Source organism: Lithobates pipiens, unplaced genomic scaffold, assembly GCF_037356315.1.
Source record: "Lithobates pipiens isolate NorthernLeopardFrog02 unplaced genomic scaffold, aLitPip1_a1.2 Scaffold_13, whole genome shotgun sequence".
Classification (NCBI taxonomy): domain Eukaryota; kingdom Metazoa; phylum Chordata; class Amphibia; order Anura; family Ranidae; genus Lithobates; species Lithobates pipiens.
Window position 1 is genome coordinate 425310427 of NW_027507718.1, and position 26524 is coordinate 425336950.

At 40.5% G+C, this 26524-nt stretch overlaps 1 protein-coding gene across 1 annotated transcript in view; it reads right to left on the bottom strand.

Annotated features, from left to right (window-relative positions):
* The window catches only part of NWD2 (NACHT and WD repeat domain containing 2), a 452309-nt gene that overhangs the window by 214856 nt on the left and 210929 nt on the right, over positions 1–26524 (bottom strand). Inside the window, exon 2 of the mRNA XM_077477660.1 lies at positions 15168–15256. Within this exon, the coding sequence (XP_077333786.1) occupies positions 15168–15256 (89 nt within the window). The remainder of the gene's footprint in view (positions 1–15167; positions 15257–26524) is intronic.

Below are 26524 nucleotides of genomic sequence, written 5' to 3' on the forward strand. Positions count from 1 at the left end.
TTTTTTTACATTTTGGTTCGGGGCTCCCCTGTGGGGAAATCCCCATGCCATTACATGTTTATTGTTTCACTTTAAGCATTATTAAAATCACCGTTCCCGAAAAAAAGTCAGTTTTTAAAACTTTTTTTGCATATATACATGTCCCCTGGGGCAGGACCCAGGTCCCCAAACACTTTTTATGACAATAACTTGCATATACTTGCATATAGCCTTTAAAATTAGCACTTTTGATTATTCATGTTCGAGTCCCATAGACTTTAACGGTGTTCTCGTGTTCCAACACATTTTTTGCCTGTTCGCATGTTCTGGTCCGAACCAAACAGGGGGTGTTTGGCTCATCCCTAATCGGAATGGAATAAAAGACTATGATTTATAAAATAAGGACCCCACAATTTCAGGGCAACTAATATAGGAAAGAGTTCTAAAAGAGCAATAATTTTAGTCAAACCTTTTTCTCTCCAAGATTGTGGGCAACGATCAGCCGACCAATGTCCTTGCCAAAAAAAGACCACCATAACCAACAGCCCCTGAAGCATCAGTCAATACATTTAGAGCAGATGTAGAACAAAAAGGTGCCCCCCATAACGTACAACCATTCAAATTTAACAATTGCGCCAAATTATTAAATCTTCTTTTAACTCTGAACCGAAGGAAGGAAAAAGACCTGAAGAAGATGGAAAGAAGACTTTAAATAAAGGAATTGTCAAAAACTGTCTCTTGTCATTTTTAACATTTTTGACACTTTTTTTGTGAAATGATAGGGGTACTTTTGTACTCCATTACCATTTCACATGGGGGGGCTGGGATATGGGGGTCCCCTTGTTAAAGGGGGCTTGCAGATTCAGATAAGCCTCCCGCCGTCAGACCCCCACAACCTCCGGGCAAGGGTTGTGGGGATGAAGCCCTTGTCCCCATCAACATGGGGACAAGGTGATTTGGGGGGCTACCCCAAAGCACCCTCCCAATATTGAGGGCACGTGGCCTGGTACAGTTCAGGAGGGGGGTGCTCTCTTCCCCCCTCTTTTCCTGCGGCCTGCCAGGTTGCGTGCTCGGATAAGGGTCTGGTATGGATTTTTAGGGGGACACCCACGCCATTTTTTTTAAATTTGGCGCAGGGTTCCCCTTAAAATTCAGGTTTGGTATGGATTTTGAGCGGAACCCCACGCTATTTTTTTTTTTTCATTTTGGCGTGGGGTTGCCCTGTGGGGAAATCCCCATGCTGTTTTTATCAATGAACTGTTATGCCTTGGACCCAACAATTCATTGCAGCCGTGAGTAGTTTTAAATTCGTTTTTTTCATTTAGAAATGTAATTTTGCTGTCAGACTGTTCTAAACATGGGAAACATGTGCCCCTTTACAGGCAGACTATAGACACCCCCAGGTAAAAAATTTAAAGGAATATTACACTTTTATTGTTTCACGTTAAGCATTAGTAAAATCACTGCTCCTGAAAAAACGTCAGTTTTTAAAACTTTTTTTTCGCATTGATACATGTCCCCTTGGTCCCCAAACACTTTTTATGACAATAACTTGCATATAAGCCTGTAAAATTAGCACTTTTGATTATTGATGTTCGAGTCCCATAGACTTGAATGGTGTTCACATGTTCAAACTAATTTTTTGCCTGTTTGCATGTTCTGGTGCGAACCGAACAGGGGGGTGTTTGGCTCATCCCTAATCGGAATGGAATAAAATACTATGATTTATAAAATAAGGACCCCACAATTCCAGGGCAACTAATACAGGAAAGAGTTCTAAAAGAGCAATAATTTTAGTCAAACCTTTTTCTCTCCAAGATTCTGGGCAACGTCCTTGCCAAAAAAAGACCATAACAAACAGCCCCTGAAGCATCAGTCAATAAATTTAGAGCAGATGTAGAACAAAAAGGTGCCCGCCATAACGTACAACCATTAAAATGTAACAAAAATTGGAGCCAAATTATTAAATCTTCTTTTAACTCTGCAGTAATATGTTTAAAATGAAATGGAGAGGAAACACCTGAAATGGACCGATACAAGCGCTTAGAGAAGATCCTACCCATAGGGATAACTCTGGAGGCAAAAGCCAATAATCCCAATAACGTCTGTAAGGTTTTTAATGTAACTTTATGTTTGGAAAGAACAAAAGAAACTAGATACAACATTCTTTTAACTTTTTCAATAGGCAACCTAAATACCATGTTAACGGTATCTATATAAATGCCTAAACATTCAAGGTTGGATACACCATTTTTTCAGGGGGCTCCAAAATCTCATCAGACTACTTGAAATTCTCCCAATAAGTATGAACAGTCCTAAAAATCAAAACTTCAAGAATTAAAAGCTTTGGGATGGATAGGTAGTAGCTGAAGGGATATTTAGCTTAACCGCTTTCATTCTTTAAGAAATTTGGTTTCTATTTTGTGTCTCTCTAACATCCACTTCACGAATAGATATTCTCAAGTTTTGCTAATCTAGTTTCGTTTCTCATGTTACTGTTATCTTCTTTAGTTATTTTGTTTCTTGGAAAGCACATGATTTTGAGAAATCGCTAGTTTCACTTTTGTCATAGGCTGTACTTCTATATGATTGGATAATCTGTATGCCACGTTCAAAGGGCGGCACTTTCTGAAAGCCCCCTTTAAATATTCACAGCAAAGAATAAAGATTAGATTTGCTCGGAGAGACTATGTTGTTTTGTGTCATTGTCTCAATGGGCTAATCTCACAGGCCTGTGGGGATTGGAAATCACACTTTAACAGACATCAAAGAGTTAAACTACCGCTAGACAATCTACATTCCCTTCAGTAGCTTGAATGCAGATTTTATATCCACCTTTGATAAAAACTCGCCCTCTGCAATATTGCCAATGTTATCTAAAGCATTGTCAAAAGATGCATAAGATACCGTACAAAGAGAAGGATCTATTCTATCATTAAGGGACATTCTGTCTGGAAAGGACAAATGGTGGATGAGATGGAAAGAATTAGGGTCTTTTTTAGGATTAATTCCTAATGGCGAAATCCTAAAATTGGAAAAAGGAGGCAAATCAAAAGGGCCAGCTATACAACCTTCTTGAACCTCTCTTAAAAATGTTAACAGCTACAATGGCAGTGTGCCGTCGAACGGATGGTAAATTATCATGAGGGCAAAGGAAAGCCATCCGTAAAACCGTTAAACAACAGGGCCGCCATCTGTTGATTTGGCCAAATGTGTAGCCATGGTAACATGTTTGTTATGTTCACTGCCGTTATTGCTTTTGAGAAAAAGATCTTTATTATGTGGTGAGTTGTTAGAAACTAACCTTTTAAAACAACGTGATGCTGCATGATTGCCAGCACAATAAGCACATTCTTGCTTATATTTGCAGGAATTGGGCCATTTACATTGACCTTCATTGAAGCCAAAACACATGCCACACCGAAAGGATCAAGTAGGAGGAGCAGAAGGTTTGGTGAGTTGCTTTTGCGGGAGTAGCAAGTTCAGTCACAGTCCTACATCCTTCAGCCCCCATTTCAATGTCTTGTGAACAGCAAGTTTCTGACGAAATGGTTGCTATGTTTTTATAACTGGCACACTCCCATTGGTGGGCAAGGCAAATCAATTACTCACATTTTTTATTATTTTGTAGTGTCCATTCACTGCACTCCTAAATAATGAACCCCCTGAAGAAAACTCAGCGAGTTGAAACACGTAGGAGTCCCTTTGCGTTACAATGTTCTTTTGAGGAATGCAATTTTTTGTAATTTCCTGTTTTTCACATGTATATTCCGTGTGTATGATCTTTTATCTTTGCATTGATTTTAAACTGTACTTATTTAAATTTATTTTATTTAACGGTATTTAATACCATTTTGTGTCTACATTGGTGCCTTCAAAAGTTCCTCCCTACTTTGCTGTTTTCAATTCAACATTAGGATGTGGCACCTCTATACAGTTTAGGCACTTCTAATAGATTTTGCATCAAATGTTTTTATTCGCTTGAACATACATATTTTGATTTGTCAAGCTTACCTAAATTTATACAATTCTTGAATCATGGCTACCTGGTTTCCTAAATTGCTTGATTTTTCTGCAGATCAGACAGACAATCATACAAATATTCAGAAGAATTATAACAAGTCCATGATTCTCCTAATTAACTATCCCTAACTCTTAGGCCTCATGTACACTACAGCTGCTAAGCTTATGCCGCGTACACACGAGAGGACTTATGTCCGACAGACCTCCAAAGGAGTTCCGCCGGAGTTCCGACGGAGTTCTGGCGGACTTTTCGACCGAACGGACTTGGACACACACCATCACACCAAACTCCGACGGAGTCGAACGTGATGACGTACGACTGGATTCGAATAAGGAAGTTCATAGCCAGTAGCCAATAGCTGCCCTAGCGTCGGTTTTAGCCTGTCGGAGTAGCATACACACGAGCGGATTTTTCGACGGGGACCGGGTCTGGCGGAGTTCCGTCGGGAAAATTTGAAGCATGCTTCATTTCTAAAGTCCGTCAGACTTTGGCGAATCAAAAGTCCGTTGCAGCCCACACACGATCGAATAGTCTGACGGACTCAGTCCGTCTGAGTTTGGATGTCGAAAAGTCCGCTCGTGTGTACGGGGCATTAGAAGCAGCTAGGTGTTTTTTTCAGCAGGCCCTATATTCTCCTCTATGTTATCTTATGTGTACATGTACACTCAGCTGTTTATAGTAGTTGAGGATACAACATTTTTTTTTGAAAGCAGAAAAATCACATTAAAGATGGTAGTTTACTGGCATTTCAAATGCCACATTTATGGAAACTGTGATAAATTGCATGTTTGCGCGTTTATAAGTGTTTTTAAGGGGGAAAACATTTCTGATACTTATTGAAAATATAAAAATGTTGAAAAAATACAAATTTCACCACATGCTGTTTCCTGCATCACTGAATGAGCCAAGTACCGAGGAACTCTGGTCCTCTCACCTCTCACGCAATGTTCTATGTCTTCTGAGCCTCAGGAACAGCGACATTAGCAGCATTTCCTCACACATCCTTAGTGAAAACACAAAAATTAAGACAGCTATCCACAAGCATACTGCTCTCTCTGCTGCTGCTTTCTCTTCTCTCACAGATAGGCTGAAATAGTTAATAATTTACTTTACTTTTTCATGCATTGTGGACATTTGGGAGGGTCTCCTGAGTTTATATTTAAAAAATTCTTCTAACCTCAAACGCACATAATCGCTGCTAAACTCGTAAGTAAAAGCTGTAAAACGGACGTATTTCACCGTTGGTTTCCAACTGTCAGTTTCCAGAGTTTGAGACTTTGCCTTGTTGAAGTATGGAGAGGTACAAGCATTGCATTGTTAAATATGAAAATAATATGTGCCAGCTATGACTCAAGCTGAAAGGACATTACAGTATGTGCTGACCCCTTGTGATTCCTTATATAATGTAATTAGCTTTGTAGATTATGCCTTTAGTGACAGGTTCACTTGCAAAGGGATCACCAAAAAGATGCCCCTGGTACAGTTTTTTTTAGTTCAATTCCCCAATGCTGGGCAGGAAAGGAATTTTTTTTTCTATGTTTGAAAAAAAGAGGTACATTGTGTTCATGCCACAATAAACCATAATTTCCCATCCAGATCCAAAATAATGAGATTTAACCACTTGACAACTGGGCACTTAAACCCCCCTCGTGACCAGACCAATTTTCAGCTTTCGGTGCTCTCACACTTTGAATGACAATTACTGAGTCATGTAATACTGTACCCAAATTAATTTTTTGTCCTTTTTTTCCCACAAATAGAGCTTTCTTTTGGTGGTATTTGATCACCTCTGGGTTTTTAATTTTTTGCGCTATAAATGAAAAAAGACAAAAAATTTCGGAAAAAAAACAAATTTTTCTTTGTTTCTGTGATAAAATTTAGCAAATTTTTTTTTTCATGAATTTTGTCCAGGGGACACGGCCAGCACAGAACTTCCCCGATGCGCGCCGAGACGGCCTCCCGGCAATTGGCGTCCGTGCTGCAGCCGTCTTTTAGCTATAGCACGGAAGCCTAGTGGTTAAATTGATTGTAAAGTCTTGTTTTTTTCCCATAAAAATAACAAACATGTTATACTTACCTGCTCTGTGAAATGGTTTTGCACAGAGCAGCCAAGGACCTCCTCTTCTCAGGTCCCTCTTTTGTTCTCCTGGCCCTCCCTCCTGTTGAGTGCCCCCATAGAAAGCAGCTTGCTATGGGGGAACCCGAGCTGCAGCTCACTGTGTCCATTTAGACACCGAGCCCCCTCTCCCTTCTGATTGGCTAACTGACTTTGATTGACAGAGCAGGAGCCAATGGTGGCACTGCTGTGTCTCAGCCAAGCAGGAGGAAGAGTCCCAGACAGCCAAGGCACTTGTGGAAATTGCTGGATAGAGATGGGGCTCGGGTAAGTATTAGGGGGTGCTGAGGGGGGTTGCTGCACATGGAAGGTATTTTATCTTAATGCATTAAAATAAAAAACCTTCTCACTTTACAATCACGTTAAGACATTGCTGACTGATGACCAGCCCATTGCGCAACAGGCATTCTGAGACGTATAAGTATTATTGGCAAATGCCAAAGTTGTCTGATTTTCAGCCAAGGCTTGTCAATGACCATTATTTAGACATATATAATAACACATAGAACAGATTTCTCAGTGTATTGTGTATGTTCACTTTTGTTTTGTTTGTTGTTTTGTTTTGTTATTATCGGGAGACCATAAGCAGAGCTAATGTTTTACATAGAAGCTTTCCATACACTGCATATTTCAGTCTGCACAGATTTAATGAAGTGATCAGACAATATTTCCCCTGCTAAATGAACCTGCAAGTTGTTATATCCTTTGGAAACAAAAATCATTTCTTTGCAAACATCGCTTGAATCAATCAAGTGTTTCATCAGCGCATATTACTGGAAATAGCCTGTGCAGGGAAAAAGTCATTAGATATCACCAGAGAGCAGTGATTTAGATGTGATTCAATAGTTTCTAATAATCAATACAACATTTGTTTTAGGAAATTAATATATTCTCTAATTGTGTTTGTCATATTCATAGAGAAATCCTTTAGGACTCCCAAGCTTCTTTTTATTCCTCATACAAACCATACGTTTGCGCTCAAATTAAAGGGGAACTATTACATATTTTTAGTGAATGTGCACTTTAATCATTTGTTAGCTATATTTAAAAGGGACCATCCTGATGTAAGTAATTTTATCAATAGTTGTTAATGTTTTAAAAACTTGACCATGATACCAATTTGAGCTTGCAGAACATTCCCTTCCAAATTCATGGAATGAATAATGTATACAAATTCATACATTACAGCTATAATAACCTTCACTGAAAGTTAAAATTACTTTTAATATTAATATTGAAATGTTTACCAGAAAATACTTTTTTTACACTTTCATATTTCCACTTATATGCAGTTCCATATAATGATTACTGTAAGTCATATGCAGATTGAAAAATATTTATTTTACTAGTTACTTGTATATCAGGTAAAGTGACTAGCATCCCTGCTTATAAGTCAATGAATGGAATTGTTAAGGTTTTGCTAAATATTTAAAAGAGATCATCTTGATCATTACTTGCTGCTCCACTTTTGAAATGCATGGGAGATACTTTAGCAAAATCTATCTTTGTGTCTCAAAGGAAAGCTGGTCTTAATTATTATTATTATTATATTATTATTATTACTATTATTATACAGGATTTATATTGTGCCAGCAGTTTATGGAGCACTTTACAACATGAGTGCAGACAGAACAGTGACAATGCAATTGAATACAGGAGGAACTAGAGGGCTCTGCTCATTAGAGCCTATAATCTAGGAGGGTCAAGTGATAAAAAAGTAATAGCTGTGGGGGATGAGCTGATGAAGAAAATAAAAGTACAACTGTTAAGTGGGGGGCAGAATAGGCTTCTCTGAAGAAAAAGGTTTTCAGGGATCGTCTAAAAGCAAACAGAGTAGGAGATAGACAAATTGGGGTAAAGAGTACCATAGGTTTGCCGAGGCTTTGGAAAAGCAATGGAGGAGAGCATGGGTGAAGGTTACAAGGAAGCTAGAGAACAAGAGGTCTTGGGAGGAACGAAGAGGATGATTAGGTTGGTATTTTGAGACTAGATTAGTGATGTAGCTGGGGGCGGAGTTGTGAATGGCTTTGAATGGCTTTGTAAGTTGTTGTTAGTATTTTCATTTGTTGGGTGAGCGGAAGCCATTGAAGGGATTGACAGAGAGAGTAGCAGACACTGAATGGTTGGTAACATGGATGAGCCTGGCAGCAGCATTCATGATGGACTGAAGGGGGTATAGCCTATGTAAAGGTAATCCAGTGAGGAGGCAGTTGTAGTAGTTGAGGCAAGATGCGACCAGGGAATTAACAAGGAGCTTTGTGGTGTCATTGGTTAGGAAGGGGCGTATTTTGGAGATATTGCATAGGTTGAGGTGGCAAAATTGGATGTGGGTCCAAAAGCACAGTTCAGAGTCAACGATTTCAACAAGAACCTTGCCGGGACGGGTTAATAGTTGTGCCATCGATCATAACAGTGAAATTGGGGGGAAGAGGCATGTGCTGGAGGAAATATTTTGAGCTCTGTTTTGGACAGATTGAGTTTGAGGAAGTAGTGTGACATCCAGGCTGATATGCCTGTTAGTATATTACTGATATGTGAAGAGACTGAAGGAGTGAGCTGTGCAGTAGAGAGATAAATGTGGGTGTCATCAGCGTAGAGATAGTATTGAAAGCTATGGGAGGCTATCAACTGACCCAGGGAGGAGGTGTAGAGCGAGAATCAGGGAGGTCCAAGAACAGAACCTTGGGGTACCCCAACAGAGAAAGTAAGAGGAGAGGAGGATGTAGAAGTAACGCTAAAGGTGTGGTTGGATAAGTAGGATGAGAACCAGCAAAGAGTACATTCACGGAGACCAAAGGTGTGGAGTTTTTTGAAGAGGAGGGCAGGTTCACCATGTCAAAGGCAGCAGAGAGGTCCAGGAGTAGGCGTACAAAATAGTGTCTGTTAGATTTTGCCGTTAGAAGATCGTTTGTGAGTTTTAGGAGAGTGGTTTCTGTGGAGTGTTATGGGCAAAATCCAGACTAAAGGGGATCAAGAAGGTCATTCACAGTGAGGTGGTTGCTCAGTTGGTTGTAAACTAAATGTTCAAGGAGTTTGGATAAAAAGGAGAGCAAGGAGATGGTGCATAGGTTGTTAGGAGTGGCATGGTCCAGTGAGGGCTTTTTATTTATGGGGGTGAATAGTGTATGCTTTAGAGAGTTGGGGAAGATGCCAGAATAGAGGGAGGAAGAGAGGGAGAGATTGAAGATGTGAGTTACAGAGTGTAGGATAGAATCAGAGGGTGACCATAGCATTTGGGAGGGGACATAGTCCAGGGTCAGGTGGAGCTTCCCTCACAAATTGCATCAATCTTATTTTTGAAGTGATTGCCAATCTCCTGGACTGTGAGTGAGTGAGTGGAGGTAGTGGAGGATGAAATAAAGTGTTAAAGGTAGAGAAGAGTTGATGGGGACTGGATGATAAGTTGTTAATGAGAGTGATAAAATAGGTCTGCTTGGCAGTGAGGAGGCATGAAACATATTTTTGGATGGCACGATATTTAAAGGAATATTTAATTTTTATTGTTTCACTTTAAGCATCATTAAATCGCTGCTCCTGAAAAAAAATAATTGTTGTAAAAACGTTTTTTTTTTTTGCATTGATACATGTCCCCTGGGGCAGTACCCGGGTCCCCATACACTTTTTATCTCAAATTGCATATAAGCATTTAAAATTAGGACTTTTGATTTTTCATGTTCATGTCCCATAGACTTTAACCACTTCCCACCCGGCCTATAGCAGAATGGCGGCCATGCAGTGGTTTTGTTATCCTGACCGGGTCCTGGAAAGTTTGTTATTAGCTTGTTTAGTAGGGATGGCCTAGCGTTTCGCCCGGCGGTCGGTTCACGGCGATTTATGCGTGTTCGCGTTTCGCCTAACCGCGGACTATTGCCGCTGTTCGCCCGGCGGACATATGCGTTTACAGTGAGAAAGAACTTTGACCCATGATGACACATCCATCATGGGGTACAGGACAGCCAATTGAGACATTTCAGCACATGGACAATTGGACATTCCCCCTACCTTATAAATAGACCTGATCTGGCGGCCATTTTACATTCTGTCTTATGTCAGTGTAGGGACAGGATGCTGTGTGGAGCAGGGAGAGACTGTAGTGACACAAATCACTAGCTATTAGGTCCATAAAAGTCCTTTTGAGGACTGGTATAGGTGTATTACAGTATATAGGGTTCAGTGCACTGCTGTGCTGGTGATTTGGTGCTGGTGGTCTTTTGTCAGTGTAGGGACAGGACGCTGTGTGGAGCAGGGACAGTCAGTTTAATCACTCGCTAGCTATTACTACTAGGTCCACAAAGGTTCTTTTAAGGACTGGTATAGGTGTACAGTATATAGGGTGCTGGTGCACTGTTGCTGACTGCTGCCCGATTCTGCAGCTGTCTTTTATCAGTGTAGGGACTGAGGGACAGTCTGCAAATCACTAGCTACTAGGTCCACAAAGGTCCTTTTAAAGACTGGTATAGGTGTACAATATATAGGGTTGTGGTGCACTGCTGTGCTGCAGATTACTGCTAGTTTCTGCAGCAGTCTTTTATCAGTGTAGGGACTGAGGGACAGTCTGCAAAGCACTAGCTACTAGGTCCACAAAGGTCCTTTTAAGGACTAGTATAGGTGTACAATATATAGGGTTGTTTTTATCAGTATTTACAATTGTGTCATATAATAAGCTCCAAATAGAAGAAAATGTTGATGAGATACAATATTCCAGTTATAGAGGTAGTGACATTATCAGACTGCACAAATGGGAATTTTTCTCTGTATAGACCTAATTATTTCACAAATATCTGATGAAATAATCTCTGAAATACAGAGACCAATGGTCTTTAGACATAGGTAATGTTGAAGACGATGAATGGTCAGAGATACTAAAGGCCCGTACACACGATCAAACTTTCCGAGGGGAAATGTTCGATGCCAGCCTGTTGGAGGTAAATCCAACCGTGTGTATGCTCCATCGGACAATTGTTGTCGGACTTTCCGCCAACAAATGTTGGTTAGCAGGTTTTCAAATTTTCCATCAACAAATGTGTGTTGTCGGATTTTCCAAGCATGTGTACACAAGTCCGTCGGATAAAAGTCCAAAGTACAAACACAAATGCTCCGAAGCAGAAGCGGTTGGTCTTGTAAACTAGTGTTCGTAATGGAGAATTAACATTTGTGACGTGATAATGAAATCTCCAAATGCAGCGCACAATTCTCTTCTTCTTTAATGGGATAATAATGAAGCTGTTTTGCTGGTGATATTGATGGAGTTATTGCAAACTAATTTTCAAAGGCTTTTTTTTCTAATGATATCAAGAATATTATTATTATGTTTTTTTTTTTCTATTTGGGCAAGTTACCACAACACCATTATCCCCTAGTTCAGTGATGGCGAACCTTGGCACCCCAGATGTTTTGGAACTACATTTCCCATGATGCTCATCCACTCTTCAGTGTAGTTGAGCATCATGGGAAATGTAGTTCCAAAACATCTGGGGTGCCAAGGTTCGCCATCATTGCCCTAGTTTTTAAGATCAAAGATACAACTATGTTGATGTCCCTTTGTTTATGTCCCTTGTCAATTTGACATTGTATTTTTTAAAATGTAACTGCCTACTCCCAAACTGTCATTTGAGTGAAACATATCACACGCCAATTATTTTTCTCCACAATTTTTTTATTGTGCATTAAAAAAACAAATAAAAATAGACATGCTATCTGCCAATAGAACCAAAAATTTACCAAAAAGTGCATTCTATGCATCCAAAAATATAGAAAATATACCAAATCAAATCATTATTCAACCAAAAAAATAATGTTAAAGCAATAACTCCATGGCCAATAATAAATAACATGTTATCTCCTCCGATTCCACAACATGTCTGGTTGACAAACGGCCATTCAAAAACAAACTGAAAAGAGTGAACTAAGAGGCGCTAAATGTAAAATGTGAAAAGAAAAGCGCGAATCAACACTCACCAAACTTCTACTAAAACTAAATTAGCAGAAGGAGCATAAAGGGTGGCACTAAAGAGCTGAAAAACCACATAGTACGTCTAGTATGTCACTGCGTTCGTAATTGTTGGCCAACATTTGTGTGACCGTGTGTATGGAAGACAAGTTTGAGCCAACGCCCTTCGGACAAAAGTCCACGGTTTTGTTGTCCAACAATCCGATCATGTGAACGAGGCATAAGGGTGATTCCCTCTGTTTCAATATCAGCCTTTCAGAGAGTAGCTAGGATATTTATTGTTAATGGGACATGATGAACTCCCTCTTCGCTTTATAGAGCAGGCTTTCAGGATAATGCAAAGTGTTCTAGAGGTGCACAGGTCCCAGGTGATTTGATATCTCTTTTCTGGAGATTTCGTCGATCGGTAATAGGTATATCAAATGTTATTCGGATGTTATTCAATATTTGAATGCGGTTTTTAAGACAAATGTTGCATGCAACCCATATACGTGCATTTTGGGCCAGCTAGAGGTTCTGTAAATTCAAGTCAATATGAGAACATTGTTCCTTGCTAGAAAATAATTCAACAAAAGTGGATGGAATTGATATCAGCAGTCAACTTGAACTTGAAATTAACCGTTCTAACAAGGGAAAGGGATGGATTCTCTGTTCCTGCAAAGCAGTGCCTCACATCCCCTAATAAAAGCAGTAGATATAGTAAACACAATCACTGGCTAGGCATACATTTAACCCTTTGCTTGCCCTAGATGTTTAAGTCCTTCCCAGACAGTGTCATTAGCACAGTGACAGTGCATATATTTAGCGCTGATCCCTGTATTAGTGTCACTGGTTTCCACAAAGTGTTAAAAGTGTCAGTTAGGGGTTTATTTACTAAAGCTAGAGAAGGCAAAATTAGTCACAATTCTGCAGAGAACCCAATCAGCTTCTAACCTCAGCTTGTTTAATTAAGCTTTAGCAATAAAACCTGGAAGCTAATTGGTTTCTCTGCAGAATTATGACTAATTTTGCCTTCTCTAGCTTTAGTAACTAAACACCAATGTGTCCAATTGTCTACTGCAATATCACTATCACTGTCCCGCTATAAATCGCTGATCAGCGCTATTACTAGTACAAAAAAAAAAATCCAGTATATATCCCATAGCCTTTGTAGTTGCTATATTTACCAAAAACATACATATTGGCCTAAATTTATGAAGATATTTTTTTTATTAGATATGTTTTATAGCAGAAAGTAAAAAATACAGTTTTTTTTCTTTTCAAAATTGTCTTTTTTTGTTGTTTATAGTGCAAAAAAAAAAAAAAAAAAAAAAGCAGTGGCAATAACACCAAAAGAAAGCTCTATTTGTAAGGGAAAAAAATACATGAATGTTATTTGTGTACAGAGTTGCATGGCCGCACAATTATCAGTTAAAATAACGCAGTGCCGTATCTCAATAAGTTGACTTTTAGGCATAGGCAGCTTTAAATACAATTTAAAAGGTACCCGGTTTGGTACTAAATTGGTGAGAATATAAAAGCTGTATTGAATTTTCCACCTTTTTTTGTTGTTGAAGTAGGGGGATAGGATAGATTAGAGTGGTTAATATTTTAAACGTGTCATTTTGGGCTTGGTTTTGTGATGTAATGTCCTGCAACATAAGCTGTTAGGTAAATTTAGTTTGGGTTTTTGCTGTAGCTACAGGAGCCAGAATTATTTAGTTTGATCTGCTCAAGGCTTCATAGGCTGGAGGTGTGATTACTTCCCTCTGACTCTAGGAGAAGTTTCTAGAGATTAGGATGAGAGGATTCAAATTCCCAGCCTGAATATTTGGTTGGGCCTATCCAATCCCTGGGAATCTTGTTAGGCAGGCTGGAGCCCAGAGGACATTGTCTTCCCCTTAATGGGGATGAATCTGTGAGCTCCAGGGGGCTGTTTGCCCTGGGGCACTCCTGGGCTGGATGCTGGACTGCTTTCTTTGGGCTGCATTGAAGGACTGTTTTTATTCTAGGATCCCTCATGCTGAGACATTTTTCATGTGCTGACGTTTTCATGGTCCCCAGCCGAGACACATAGACTTCTTCAGTTTCCTATTACTTTGATGCCTGGTCTCCAGTTGTACACATCTAGCCTGGTACTACTACTTATGTGATTAATGCCCTGTACACATTGTCAGACTTTCCGAAAAGGTGCGATTGGACTGTGTTGTCGGAAAATCCGATTGTTTATGGGCTCCATCAGACTTTTTTCATCTGAATTTCCGACACACAAAGTTTGAGAGCTGGATCTAAATTTTTCTGACAACAAAATACGTTTAAATTCCGATCGTGTGTAGACAATTCTGACAGACAATGTGCCACGCATGCTCAGAATAAATTACGAGACAAAAGCTATTGGCTACTGCCCTCTTTATAGTCCCGTTGTTCGTGTTGTACGTCACCGCGTTCAGAACGATCGGATTTTCCAACAACTTTATGCGACCGTGTGCATGCTAGACAAGTTTGGGCCAAAATCCGTCAGAAAAAATCAGACGGATTTTGCAGTCGGAATGTCCGACCGCGTGTACAGGGCAATACTGCTACTACTAGTGTCCTTCGTTAGAAATCTGCTGTGTTGATAGTATCCTGCATCACTCCCAGAATGCTTTCCAAGTTCTACTAGCAATACATTTACAAAAACTGCACTTCAAGACTGTTTATTGAGCCCTTAATAAATGGACTGTTGCTGTGTGCTTTGCACTAACTTAGGAAAGAACCTTTTTACTTTTTTTAGTACTTGTTTTTGTATTTAGATGTCTTTTTTTTTCATATGTGTTTATCAGAAAAACGCTTTTTCAAAAAATCGATTAACCAGTAACCAGGCTTATTTTTGCCATTTGTCATCTCTATACGCTGAGAATGCTTGAAAACCTCTTGAATAATACTAATGCGTGTACCCATGTTGTGAGTGAACCTCTTTCTTATACTTTATGTATCAGGTGTGTTGCTATTATAAAAAGATCATGCACTATCTGTTTGTCCTAGATTTCATTTGTTATAAAAAAAGTATAAAAAAAAAGTACCATAGTGAAGAAGAAGTACACGTTTTAGTTATACAAAATCATATATAAGAAGAATACCTGGAATTCCATGCCATAGTTTTCTCTGCAGAATTCTCTCAGTTTGGGATACACCTGCTCTCTTAGTGCATTTCTCTCCGCTTGTGTATCTATATCAAATAAACAAATTGATACCATTATAGTTCAAAACAATCAACACATTTGCATAAAAAAAGTAAAGTAGGCACATGATACTTTTTTATTTCTACTAAATGATAACAGAAAAATTGTGACGTATTTGTAAAAAATATAATACTATCTCTAGGTAAGTGCCTACCAGGGTACGGGATACCTTGCCTGTTTTTTTATAATATAGTTTGATATGGGTAAAGTTGTCTAATATAGCTGTATCCTGCAGGCTGTCAAGGGGATTAGGAAAGAGATAAGGCTGTCACCTCCTGGGTGTTCATGGCTCTGCCCCATTACATGGTGGGCTATAAATACAAGGGGAGGCAACCTAGCAAGGTCTTTTGCATAATAAAGTTTTGAAGGAATGCTGCAATACGTAATGCTGCTCTAAATAAATGGCCCCCCTTTGTGTGTAGCCAGCCGGGGTACCAGAAGTGAACTCCCCTCAAAAGTACTTGTGTTGTAGGGACGCTAATATTTTACTAAGGTACGAGTTAGGCAGACTGAGACTTTTATATGTGCCTGTAAATTGCATCAACTTTCAGTAAAGTTCTAGCTTTATTCAAAGAGAATGTCTTGTCTGAAGTTTCTAGAAAAGGGGGTGCACGTAAGGTGTACCATAGAGCAGGGTTTATAATGGGGCATAAATGTGAGTTCAGGAAAGGACCCTATCTAGGGATAAGGGATAATCTGGTAAAGTCTGAAGAGTAAAAGGTAATTTTGCTGTTCCAATTCAACCCCTCCCTAGCCATTGGTGCTTCACACATGGGACCGATGTTGCTGTACAAAGCTTCTATTGATCCAGTTTGTATGTCATGGGGAAGGGAAGAGGATCCTCGGGAATACAGAAGCTTAGAGTTATGTAGCGAGTTAACTGCTGGATGCTAGCGTGAAGTCTCAAGTGGTCCCCGGGAGTAAGGTGACCTCATGGATGGGTTGAAGGAGCGAGATACAGGCTCTGCGGTAGAAGTGCTGCACTGGGTGGAAGAAGTCTAAGCACTGTTAGGAAAGTGTGCTGTGAAGTGTAATTGTATATAAAAAGTTAACTGTGACATTAGCTTTCCTAGTTTCTAAGTAGTAGAACCACCTTCTAAATGGCACCTAAATGCTGTTTTCACATGACCAAAATGTCTAACTGCTTAGGAAAGCATTAGCGAACGATGTGTCCTGTGTCCCTGATCTGGCACGTTAAGCCCCATCTACAGATCACTATAGCTTACCCGATGTTTCTAACTCATAATGTTTTTCTATGCTTTCATAATGGGGAACAAAACCATTCGCACTGCATGCTTATTGGGATTCAATTAAACCTACAGTTAAACGATGTCTAAAAAGTCCCAAAAGCACTCTTTAGTGCACAAGTCACAGGGTCAGATTTACATATGGGAGCTAAACATAATTTACCAAGAAATGAATGCAGGATTAATTTCATTTCATTCAGGATTCACATATTTTTCAAAAGAATCTCATTAGAAAATAATGTATGAATATTGGGTGAAAATTCTTTGCATCTTGTGTAAATACATATATATATATATATATATATATATATATATATATATATATATATATATATATATATATATATATATATATATATATATATATGTATATACCCCTATATGATGTGGGTACATTTTGATGATATGACAGATTAAAATCTGATTTTGTGTGACTAGCCTGTGCTCAGAGAAATATAGGGGATGTTACTGCCAACCTCCTGAAAACGCTAGTTGCCTGGCTGTCTCTATCATCAGTACATCCTGGGTCACTGATTAGAAAATCAGATATGCCTATGTGTGATGAGTCTGTTATTCTGTCTCTCCCTCTCAAAAGGAATTAAAGACATTAGCTGCATAACAGCCAGGAAAAAATCATTTTCAGAAAGTAGCTGTCCATGATGTAGGCATCCCCACCCTCCGGTGATCAATTACCCAATTTAAAAAAATGGCATCATCATCACATTGCTGGATCCACTCTTTTTTAGGCTTGGTTCAAACACAATAGTGATCTAGTCAGTTAAACCTCTATTCAGTAAAATCCAAAAGAAAAGCCGCGCACCAATTATGCCTTTACAGGAAAAACGTCATTCAGCTGACTAGCTTCAGCACTTGGTTTTACCATAGATCCTTTATGATTAAGCCCTTTGGGTGAAATAGGATAGCGGAATGGTCCTGGGGGGGGGGGGGGGGGCAACCGTGTCCTTAAGCTTGTTATCTTGTTATCAGAGAAGTATGGCCAAAGCTAGATTAGCCATTTTTCTCCTACTGGCCACAGGAGTGATCTTCGTTCTGCACTCCTATGACCACTCTTCAGCCAACAGTAGGCTAAAGTCCGCAGTTGGCTGGTGTCATTCAGCTGGTCCAGGCTCTGGACAGATGAAGACTATAATATCAGGATTCACTCAACTGCTTGGACTGTTGAGAGCCTGAGCCAGCTGCTGCTGCCCCCTTCACAGCCTGGCGCTCCAGTGAGCACTGGAGGGGCAGTGTAGAGAGCTGGTGACTGACAGTACTGAGCGATCAGCTGTCTTTGATCACTCAGTTCTCAGTGCAGAGCCGGTGGGGGACTCCCCCTAGGTGAGTATAAATGTTTTTTTAAACCCCATACTTCTCTTAAAAGATTTTTAAAAATTCTTTGGTGTGTGGTTTTTCTTTTGGATTATACTGAGCCATCTGTGGAAGAAGCGACAGACTCCAAGGTTACATATGATTCCAGCATATGAGAATAGAACTTGGGAAGTTGGAGTGGTGCACTTTTCCTTGACCCTCTAGACTCTTTTCCACAATGATGTTTTTATTTTATAAAAAAAAAAAAAACTAGTTTTCCAACTACTCAGCTGTCCAAAGAAACGTAAGTGATGGATAATGTATACTTAAGGATGCCCCCTTGCAAAACTGTGGCATAGTTGTTGAAGTGAGTAGCTAAGGTTGTTGCTAAGGGTGCAGCATCAAAATCAGAGGGTAGATTATAGTCAGTTACACAGCCAAGGTCAGGACAGAAAGAGTACTATAGAGGTCAGGTCAAGCAAGCAGTCAGATCTCTGAAGTCAAACACATCAGAGGTAGTAGTTTGCAGGATAAGAGTCTAGATAGACTAAGATCAAGTAGTAACCAAGTGACAACAAGCTAGGAGATGGGACCATGAATACAGGAACTTGATAATAACAAGGTAAATCCTTTCAGGAATTGGTCAGAATTGGTCAGGAATTATGACCAATTAAAAGTGTACATCTAGTCACCAAAAAAAAGAACCACAAGAAAAGGTGTGAAAAGCTGGAACAGGCAGATATCAGCAAGAAACAACAAAAGGAACATTATCAAGAACAACAGGTGAAAACCAGGACCCAGAAAAACCAAAAAAACGGAAGCCTCAAGGGTACACAGTGACAAATCCACATCACCAGCCAACTGCCCGATGCTCACCAGTGCCACATATGATTGAGCAGGACAGTACCAATTGCTAAACATGATGATGAACAAACCAGGTTCCTGGCACTTTTCTTCCTTTCTAAGTCTACATATACTTTCACTGATAGAGCTAAACGGATTAATGGATTAAACCTGTCCTACACTTGACCTTCACTGTACAATATGGCATATGCTTTTGACTTCCTTATTCATTACCTTTTTATCTAATTTTCTGCACAGCTGAAATACTTATTTTCAATTTCTTCATAATTTCTTTGAACTTTCTCAATGCCTTAGTGTAAAATTAAGTACATCCCATCTTCAGAGCCACATTACAAGATGATATCTAGATTGCTGTCATTTTCTTGTTTACTTATTATTAGGTGCATGCCTGTACCAAATTTCAGCCTGTGGACCAGGCTTTGATTTTGGAGAATGGTAACCTAAGTTGTTGTTTTCAAGGTCTCATAGGTCCCAGCTCTGATTATTTTCTGCCAAGGATTCTTTTGTTAGCCTTTGCAGATCTCTTGCTCTAACCTGCAATACAATTATCTACAATGTAGGTTCCTGCGGTTTTTAATAAGGGCAACCAGGTACCAAGTATTCACACCTCTTAGCAGCCTTGGCAGCTCAGTCCAGTGTGCCGAGGTCTTCTGTTACTGCCCGTAGGCTATGCATCAATAAACATTTCCACTATTCAATGCCTATAGAACCCACTGAGTGGCTGTAACTCATTTTGCACATGAATGATTGCTAGATGAAAACCAAAGACAACCAGAGACAACATTTGACCATATACAGTACCTACAGGTGCAATGCGTTTAAAGAATGGGTCTAAAAAAAATGTTAAATAAATCGGATTCTGACTTGCAAAATGACCAGCTGGTTTCATGCATTTTAAAGGTTTTTTAAAGGGTTACAGTCAAGAGTTGGAGATATTCCTCCCACTGCGCATTTGAGTCCTGCTGCTCTTGCTACAACAGAATAAATGTTATTGTCCTCAATTGTAATATTAAAAAATACCAAAATTACCTTTATACAATTGTAGATGGAGCTAAAGATCTTACTGCTGTAATCTGCCATGGATACAAGAAACACATCCTTCAATCAATATCAGTTTTTTTGATCTTTGTTCCTCAATAGCATTATATATTGCACTAAATGTGCCTGATTCTATCTATTGACTAGCATCATTTGGGCAGTTACCCCTTTAAAATCTCCTCTCTTTAAAAAGATTTTTGTACATTTCACTGCATTTTAGGAAACTTACTGTGAACTGGGACATTTGGTGCCTAGAGGTTCCTTATATTTAAATCATTGTATTTTCTGACAGCAATAAAATTCCCAAAGTTTTCTGACTTCTTTGTTAGTCACAGCAGTGAAATGTAGGACCCTGCTGTGTTTCTTATGAACATTTCAGCTCTCTGTAGGTAGAATATTATTATTTTGTCTATTCTTATATGTCCTACATTCTCATATATCATAGTAGACTCAAAGGAAATGTTCACATTCAGTAAAGGAGTCATGCTATCAGTTAACTTTCTAAAACATCAGATGCAACCTATGTGAAGGTCTTTGACAAGTCAGGGTGCGAAACATGGCAAGCTGGTTTTCCACTGGGAGGATACAAGTGAGCTTTATAAATAGGATACTTCACAGCAGGCAATACTGAAAAATCACTGCCATGCTGAAGGAAATGTACAATGCTTGATCATCGGGTCACCATTTACATTTTTCTTTAGTTTCTGCATATGCAAACTGTTAACTCACTCTCTGAAGGAAAGTGGACTGGAAAATAGGAATCAAATACTTAGTAGTTAGCCCTTGTACACACAGTTGGGCATTCCGATGGACAATGTCCGATAGGGCCGTGTTGTCGGATAATCCAACAGTGTGTGGGCTCCATCGGACTGTTTCCATCGAAGTATCCAACGGACCAAGTTTTCCAGCTGAGCTATAAAATTTTCCGACAACATGATCTGATCGGAATGTGTCCGATCATGTGTAGAGAATTCCGATCGGACAAAGTGCCACGCATGCTCAGATCAAATTCCTAGACCAAAGCTATTGGCTACTAGCCTGAACGTAGTCCCGTCCTAACGAAATAACGTCATCACGTTAAGTACGATCGGATTTTCTGACAACTTTGTCCGACTGTGTGTATGCAACAGTTTCAGGCAAAATCCGTCGGATTTTGTCCGACGGATTTGGTTGTCGCAATGTCTGACCGTGTGTACAAGGGCGTAAAGCAAGTCAAGGTCAAGAAGAATACTTCACCAGAGAATAACCCCTGTTTTTATGTCATCTAGTGGATTCACGGTATGGATATATCAATAATTCAGACACAAATGTCCTGTCCTGTCCTGATCTTCTCACCTAGGTCCCAGAAAGCTTCAAATCCCTGGTAGGAGGTATAACCTGCATCTGCTCTACTTAAAATGGGAGAAAAACTATTCTTTACTGGGTGATGGGAACTGAATACAATACAGAAAATGTTGTCCATCTAGGAGATTAGGTGGGTCTTAAATGGCACCGTACTCTTGGTATGGCACTTTCTCATCCCACTCACCTTTTAACTATAGCCATTGACACTAAAACAATGTAAGCGACCTTGTGCACCAAATCTCTCTCTGACCTTCTATAAGTCCATAACATTTTTCCTTATTTTCATTCTGCACAGTATTCAGGCTATGGAGGCAGCCTTAAAGCTGAATGAATTTTTCAGTTTACATCAGCAAAATACATTCCAGGTGCATACAAATAAAAGGTGTGCAATAACACATAGCTTGTTTTCTTTAGAAAGCAGCCACAGCCAAGGAGAAATGCTTGTTCCCTGCCAGTATGCTGTACTGGAGGACCCTTGATCTCTTTGCGGAAGCAGTGGTCTCTCTGCAGGGGTCCAGCTAGACCCTTGCCAGGTCAGAGATAGAGCTTTATAGCCAGCACAGCCCTGCAGATTGAAGCATGGAGAGATATAGCTACTCCAAATATGGCTGCAAATGCAATGTATTTAGTTGATTTGAAGACAAAGTTGGGTTGGGTTGCACCTTCTATGATGGTTGACCTGTTGGCCAATAGGAAGGTGTTGGGGGGGGGGGGAGGAGTCCAAGCTCTTCAGATGTAAAGATTACTGTATCTAGAGATTCAGAGAATTTAGGGAATTAAAGACAACATCTCAAAATGTGTATGCCCACAATTAGAAGCCTGTATTACAGTGTTGCAGCTATATGAGCATATTGACAATTATTCTTTTGAAAACCACCTTCCCTTTTATTATGTTCCCCAAGCATTTACAAAGCATTTCCTGTTTCTTAGGGCACACATCAGCACCAGCCTGGGAGTAGTGACATAGACTGTAAATTAACTGTGGGCTGTAGCTTTAAATTAAACATTTTTCTTTTTAAACTTAATGTATATTTCAACTTTTGCAGGCGAATTAGAATAACGCCTACTTTATATTTGTCACATGTTCCCATTGACATAGCATAACCTAAAACAAAAACAAAAATAAAAGTTGCTGCTTACATTTTTGAAAACAGTAAGAGCAGTGCTAAATCCACCAAAGATAACAACAAAACACCTCCCAATAAATGTGATGCTCATAAAGTTCACAAAACATACACATAAAGTAAAAAAAAATACACATACAGCAACAGTTCATCTATTTCAAGACATAAACCATGTGCAAAAAATTAAAGTGCAAGTGAAATAATAAAAGTCCAAATAAGTTCATATAAACAGCAACAGTTCACCTGTTGACCTGATGAGCATTCACATTCCTGTTATCAAAGTACTTCCATCACTCAGAGAAGCCTCTTACTGGACAATATGGACCTTTAGATTGTAAATGGTCAAATGCCCTTAAGCTGAGTGATCATCCAATGGCCTCATGGTACAAGCTGTATGAAGTGTATCAATGCTATCCTCTATTTCTGTGATAACAGGCTAATCATTCATGCACGGCCTCATCTGGTGCGCATGTGTGATGCCATCACATCATAGCCACACCCTATTCCAGTCCCCCGACGGTATCCTTTCCAATGAAACACGAAGGGCATGGCTACAATGTGATGTCATCATGAATGCGTGCTGGCTGAAGCCCGAGATAGACGGTGAGACTGCTATCACGGAAATATGGATTGCAGTGATACATGTTTTGATATACTGTATGAATGCAGCCTGTGGATTTTAATAAAGATACCGTTTTTATATACTTGACTATGGACTTGTATTCTTCCTTTTAATGGTGATGTTCGGAGGTGAAGGTGCTTCATACAGCTCGTACCATGAGGCCATTGGATGATCGCTTAAGGGAGTTTGGCCATGTACAGCCTAAAGATTCATACTGTCCGATAAGAGGCTTCCTTCAATGGTGATACATGGTAGTGGAAGCACTTTGATAACAATAATGTGAATGCACATCGGGTCAACAGATGAACTGTTCCTGTTTATATGCACTTATTTGGACTTTTATGATAGAAAAAAACAATAGAGAAAATATAAACATTTTATAACATGTGTTAAACTTGATGTATTTACAATGACAAAAAAAGGTAAAATAACTAATACTAAAAAACTGACTGTGTTTTTTAACATTTATTTTTTCACTGTTTTAGTATTTATTTACATTTTTACTTAGTATTTGATACTCCTTATGCCGCATAAACACGATCAAACAAGCGGGTGGAAAAGTCCGGCAAACTCAAGTCCGCCGGACAATTCCCCCGTGTGTAGCCTCCGGCATACTTTTTTGACCCGAAAGTACGGCGGACTTAGAAAGTAGTTTTGCACTCCAATCTTCCCGCCGGACTCGCATTTTGGCGGACAATCCGGCAGTGTGTGTGCCAGTCCGCCGTACTTTTGAAATGAGCGGACTTTTCCCGTCAGGAGAAAAGTCCGCTCATTTCGAGCGGGTCTCCAGGTAGACGGGGCCCGCGAAGGAGACATCGCTGGCCCCACCACCTGGTATGGACTTAAAGGGGAACCCCAACGCGGAAAAAAAATCGGCGTGGGGGGCCCTCCCAAGTCCACATCAGACCCTTGTCCGAGCACGCTACCCAGCCGGCCAGGAAAGGGGGGACGAGCGAGTGCCCCCTCCTCCTGAGCCGTACCAGGCCGCGTGCCCTCAACATGGGGGGTGCCTTGGGGAAGGGGGGCCGCGCGGCCCCCCCACCCCAAAGCACATTGTCCCCATGTTGATGAGAACAAGGGCCTATTCCCGACAACCCTGGCTGTTGGTTGTCGGTGTCTGCGGGCGAGGGGCTTATCGGAATCCGGGAGCCCCCTTTAATAAGGGGGCCCCCGGATACTGGCCCCCCACCCTATGTGAATGAGTATGGGGTACAATGTACCCCTACCCATTCACCTGTAAAATAAAGTACCAAAAAAACACAACACACAAGATAAAATAGTTTATTGCACAGCTCCGGGGGTCTTCCGTCTTCGGGGGTCTTCTCGCCGGACTCCTCCGCTATCTTCTTGTAGCTCTTTTACTAGCGGAGGAGTCCGGCTTTCTTCCTCGACGCCACCCTCTTCTTCCGACTTCGGGGGTCTTGTCCCCCTCTTCGGTTCTTCTGCCGGGCCACCGCGCCTTATTATAGCTCTTTTACAGGCGGTGGCCCGGTCTTCTGTCGCCGCCGCAGCCTTTTGTTCTGTTCTTCTCTTCTTCTTCTTCTTCAGATGTTGCCTCGTCGAGTCCTCCGCTCACAATGGCTCTGACCGGGCACGTGGCGACTTATATAGGGACATCATCGGATGATGTCCCCGCCTATTATGATGTCACAGTCCCATGAGATGCTCCACCAGACCCCACTATATGAGGATGTAATCCATAGCCGTAGCTTTGTTACTGGACTCCACTAAAGCGATCCTTTTCTGATTCTATTGTTTCCTTTAGTGCAGAACTAAGAAAGGTATTACTCTGAATAATTCCTTCCGCAGGACTGATAGATTTCCTTTGGGTGTTAGGCCTAGAGCCACAGGCCGTCACCGCCTATTTCCATGACTCAAGCGCCAACATCCCTCAGTCATTGGAAGTTCTGTCTTATGATTTATACTGTGGTCCTTAGACTCACTGTATATAGTTCCAAGCACTTCTGCACTAGTTTCTCTGGGCTTCCCCTGACCTATCCTCTCCCAATCAACAGTCCATGTTTCACTCACAGAAAGTCGATCACCCAGTTCTCTTCTTCCGCTTTACTCCTGCTTCCTCCTCACTCGCCTGACACATCCCCGCGTGGGAATGTCCGGTTCTCTCCTAGCGTTTGATGCTGACTCCGCTGCACTCCAGGCATCCGGCATGAACCTCCTGAAGCACTCCTCAACTTCTTTCCTTGCTCTGCTGGGCCCCAGGGCCTCTGTCTCCTTTCGACCACACAAGTTAATGATTGGTCAGGACTCCCACATAAACTTCCTAACACTCAGGTTTCAGCCCATCCTCTCCTGCTGGTACAATTCACCGTCAGGCAGAGGAGGTATCTCTGAGCCCAAGTGTAGGTGGCCACACTCCCTACTTTTCAAACACTTACAACCTGGAATCAAAACAACAGGCCTGGTAGAAAGACTGCAGGCCTGGCTAAATTTACCTATACTATATCCTACACCACAAATTCTACAATATCACATCTACCACTAAGTAAAGGGTGCTACATAGTATATATACACCATCCCTACAGTATATATACTAAATAACAATACACATTGCAATAGTGCTCTAAATATGCCAATGCTAAAACATTTCTTAGGTTATACTCATAAAACATTTGTTGCATGAATGTCCGAAGCACACACATAATAATCTGATAAGTGTTCTCTCCTAGCTTTAGAATTAATAAAAGACGGTGGAGATGATGATCTTTCTGTGCCAACCCCCTCCACTGACCATGAAAATACCTTAGTATTTTATATTTTTCATATATGTGGGAATATTAAAGCTGGAGGGCTCCCATAAACAATATGTGATTTTCAAAAAAGCACTGCTTTTTGCAATTGCATTGGTGAGCACAGACACAAATTAAGATTAGCGGCAATTCTCTGGAACAGGTTGTGGAGAGCCTCTGTAAATTCAAACTGTATTGGTTATGAAAGACCTCATTCTCCATGTAGGTCTTGAGAGAATTAAGCTTCTGCCATAATCAATCCGTTAAGGAAGATTTCTGAATGAAAGGCTTCTATATCAAGTGTGACAAATATGGGATAAGGAACTAGGCAGAAACATCATTGCAAGTGGGAGCTGTTTCATATACACTCTATAAGGTAACAATCATATGGACTCAGGATCCACGTATTCACAGATTTTTTTCAGAAACCTATGAACTCATTTTATATATTCCTTGTATTATATTTTATAATTACTGTTGGTATAATTATACAGAATTTTCTGTATTTTTCACTCCATGAGATGTACTTTTTTCCCCCAAAAAATAAAACGTCTGCATCTTATGGAGCAAATATACACCAGGCACCGCCCCTCCGCCACTGCCACCATGTTAGTACTGGAAGAGAGGCAGGAGAGCGGAGGACAGACATTCCAAGCCCCCACGAGCGCCAGGGGATCTCCCAGCTGGGCCTGACACTGTTGCTGCACTGTTGCTGAGACAGAAGACGAAGCAACCCAAGCAGCCAAATGCAGTACAGCCATGGCGGCCACTCGGGCTGTTTTGTCTTCTGTCAGGCGGACATGATAATGTCAGGTACGGCTCCATTTATGGCACTGGTAAGGCTGGTGAGGCTGCATTCATGGCACTGGTAAGGCTGCATTTATGGCATTGGTAAGGCTGCCTTTTTGGCACTGGTATGGCTGCATTTAAGGGACTGGTAAGGATGTAGTTATGGCACTGG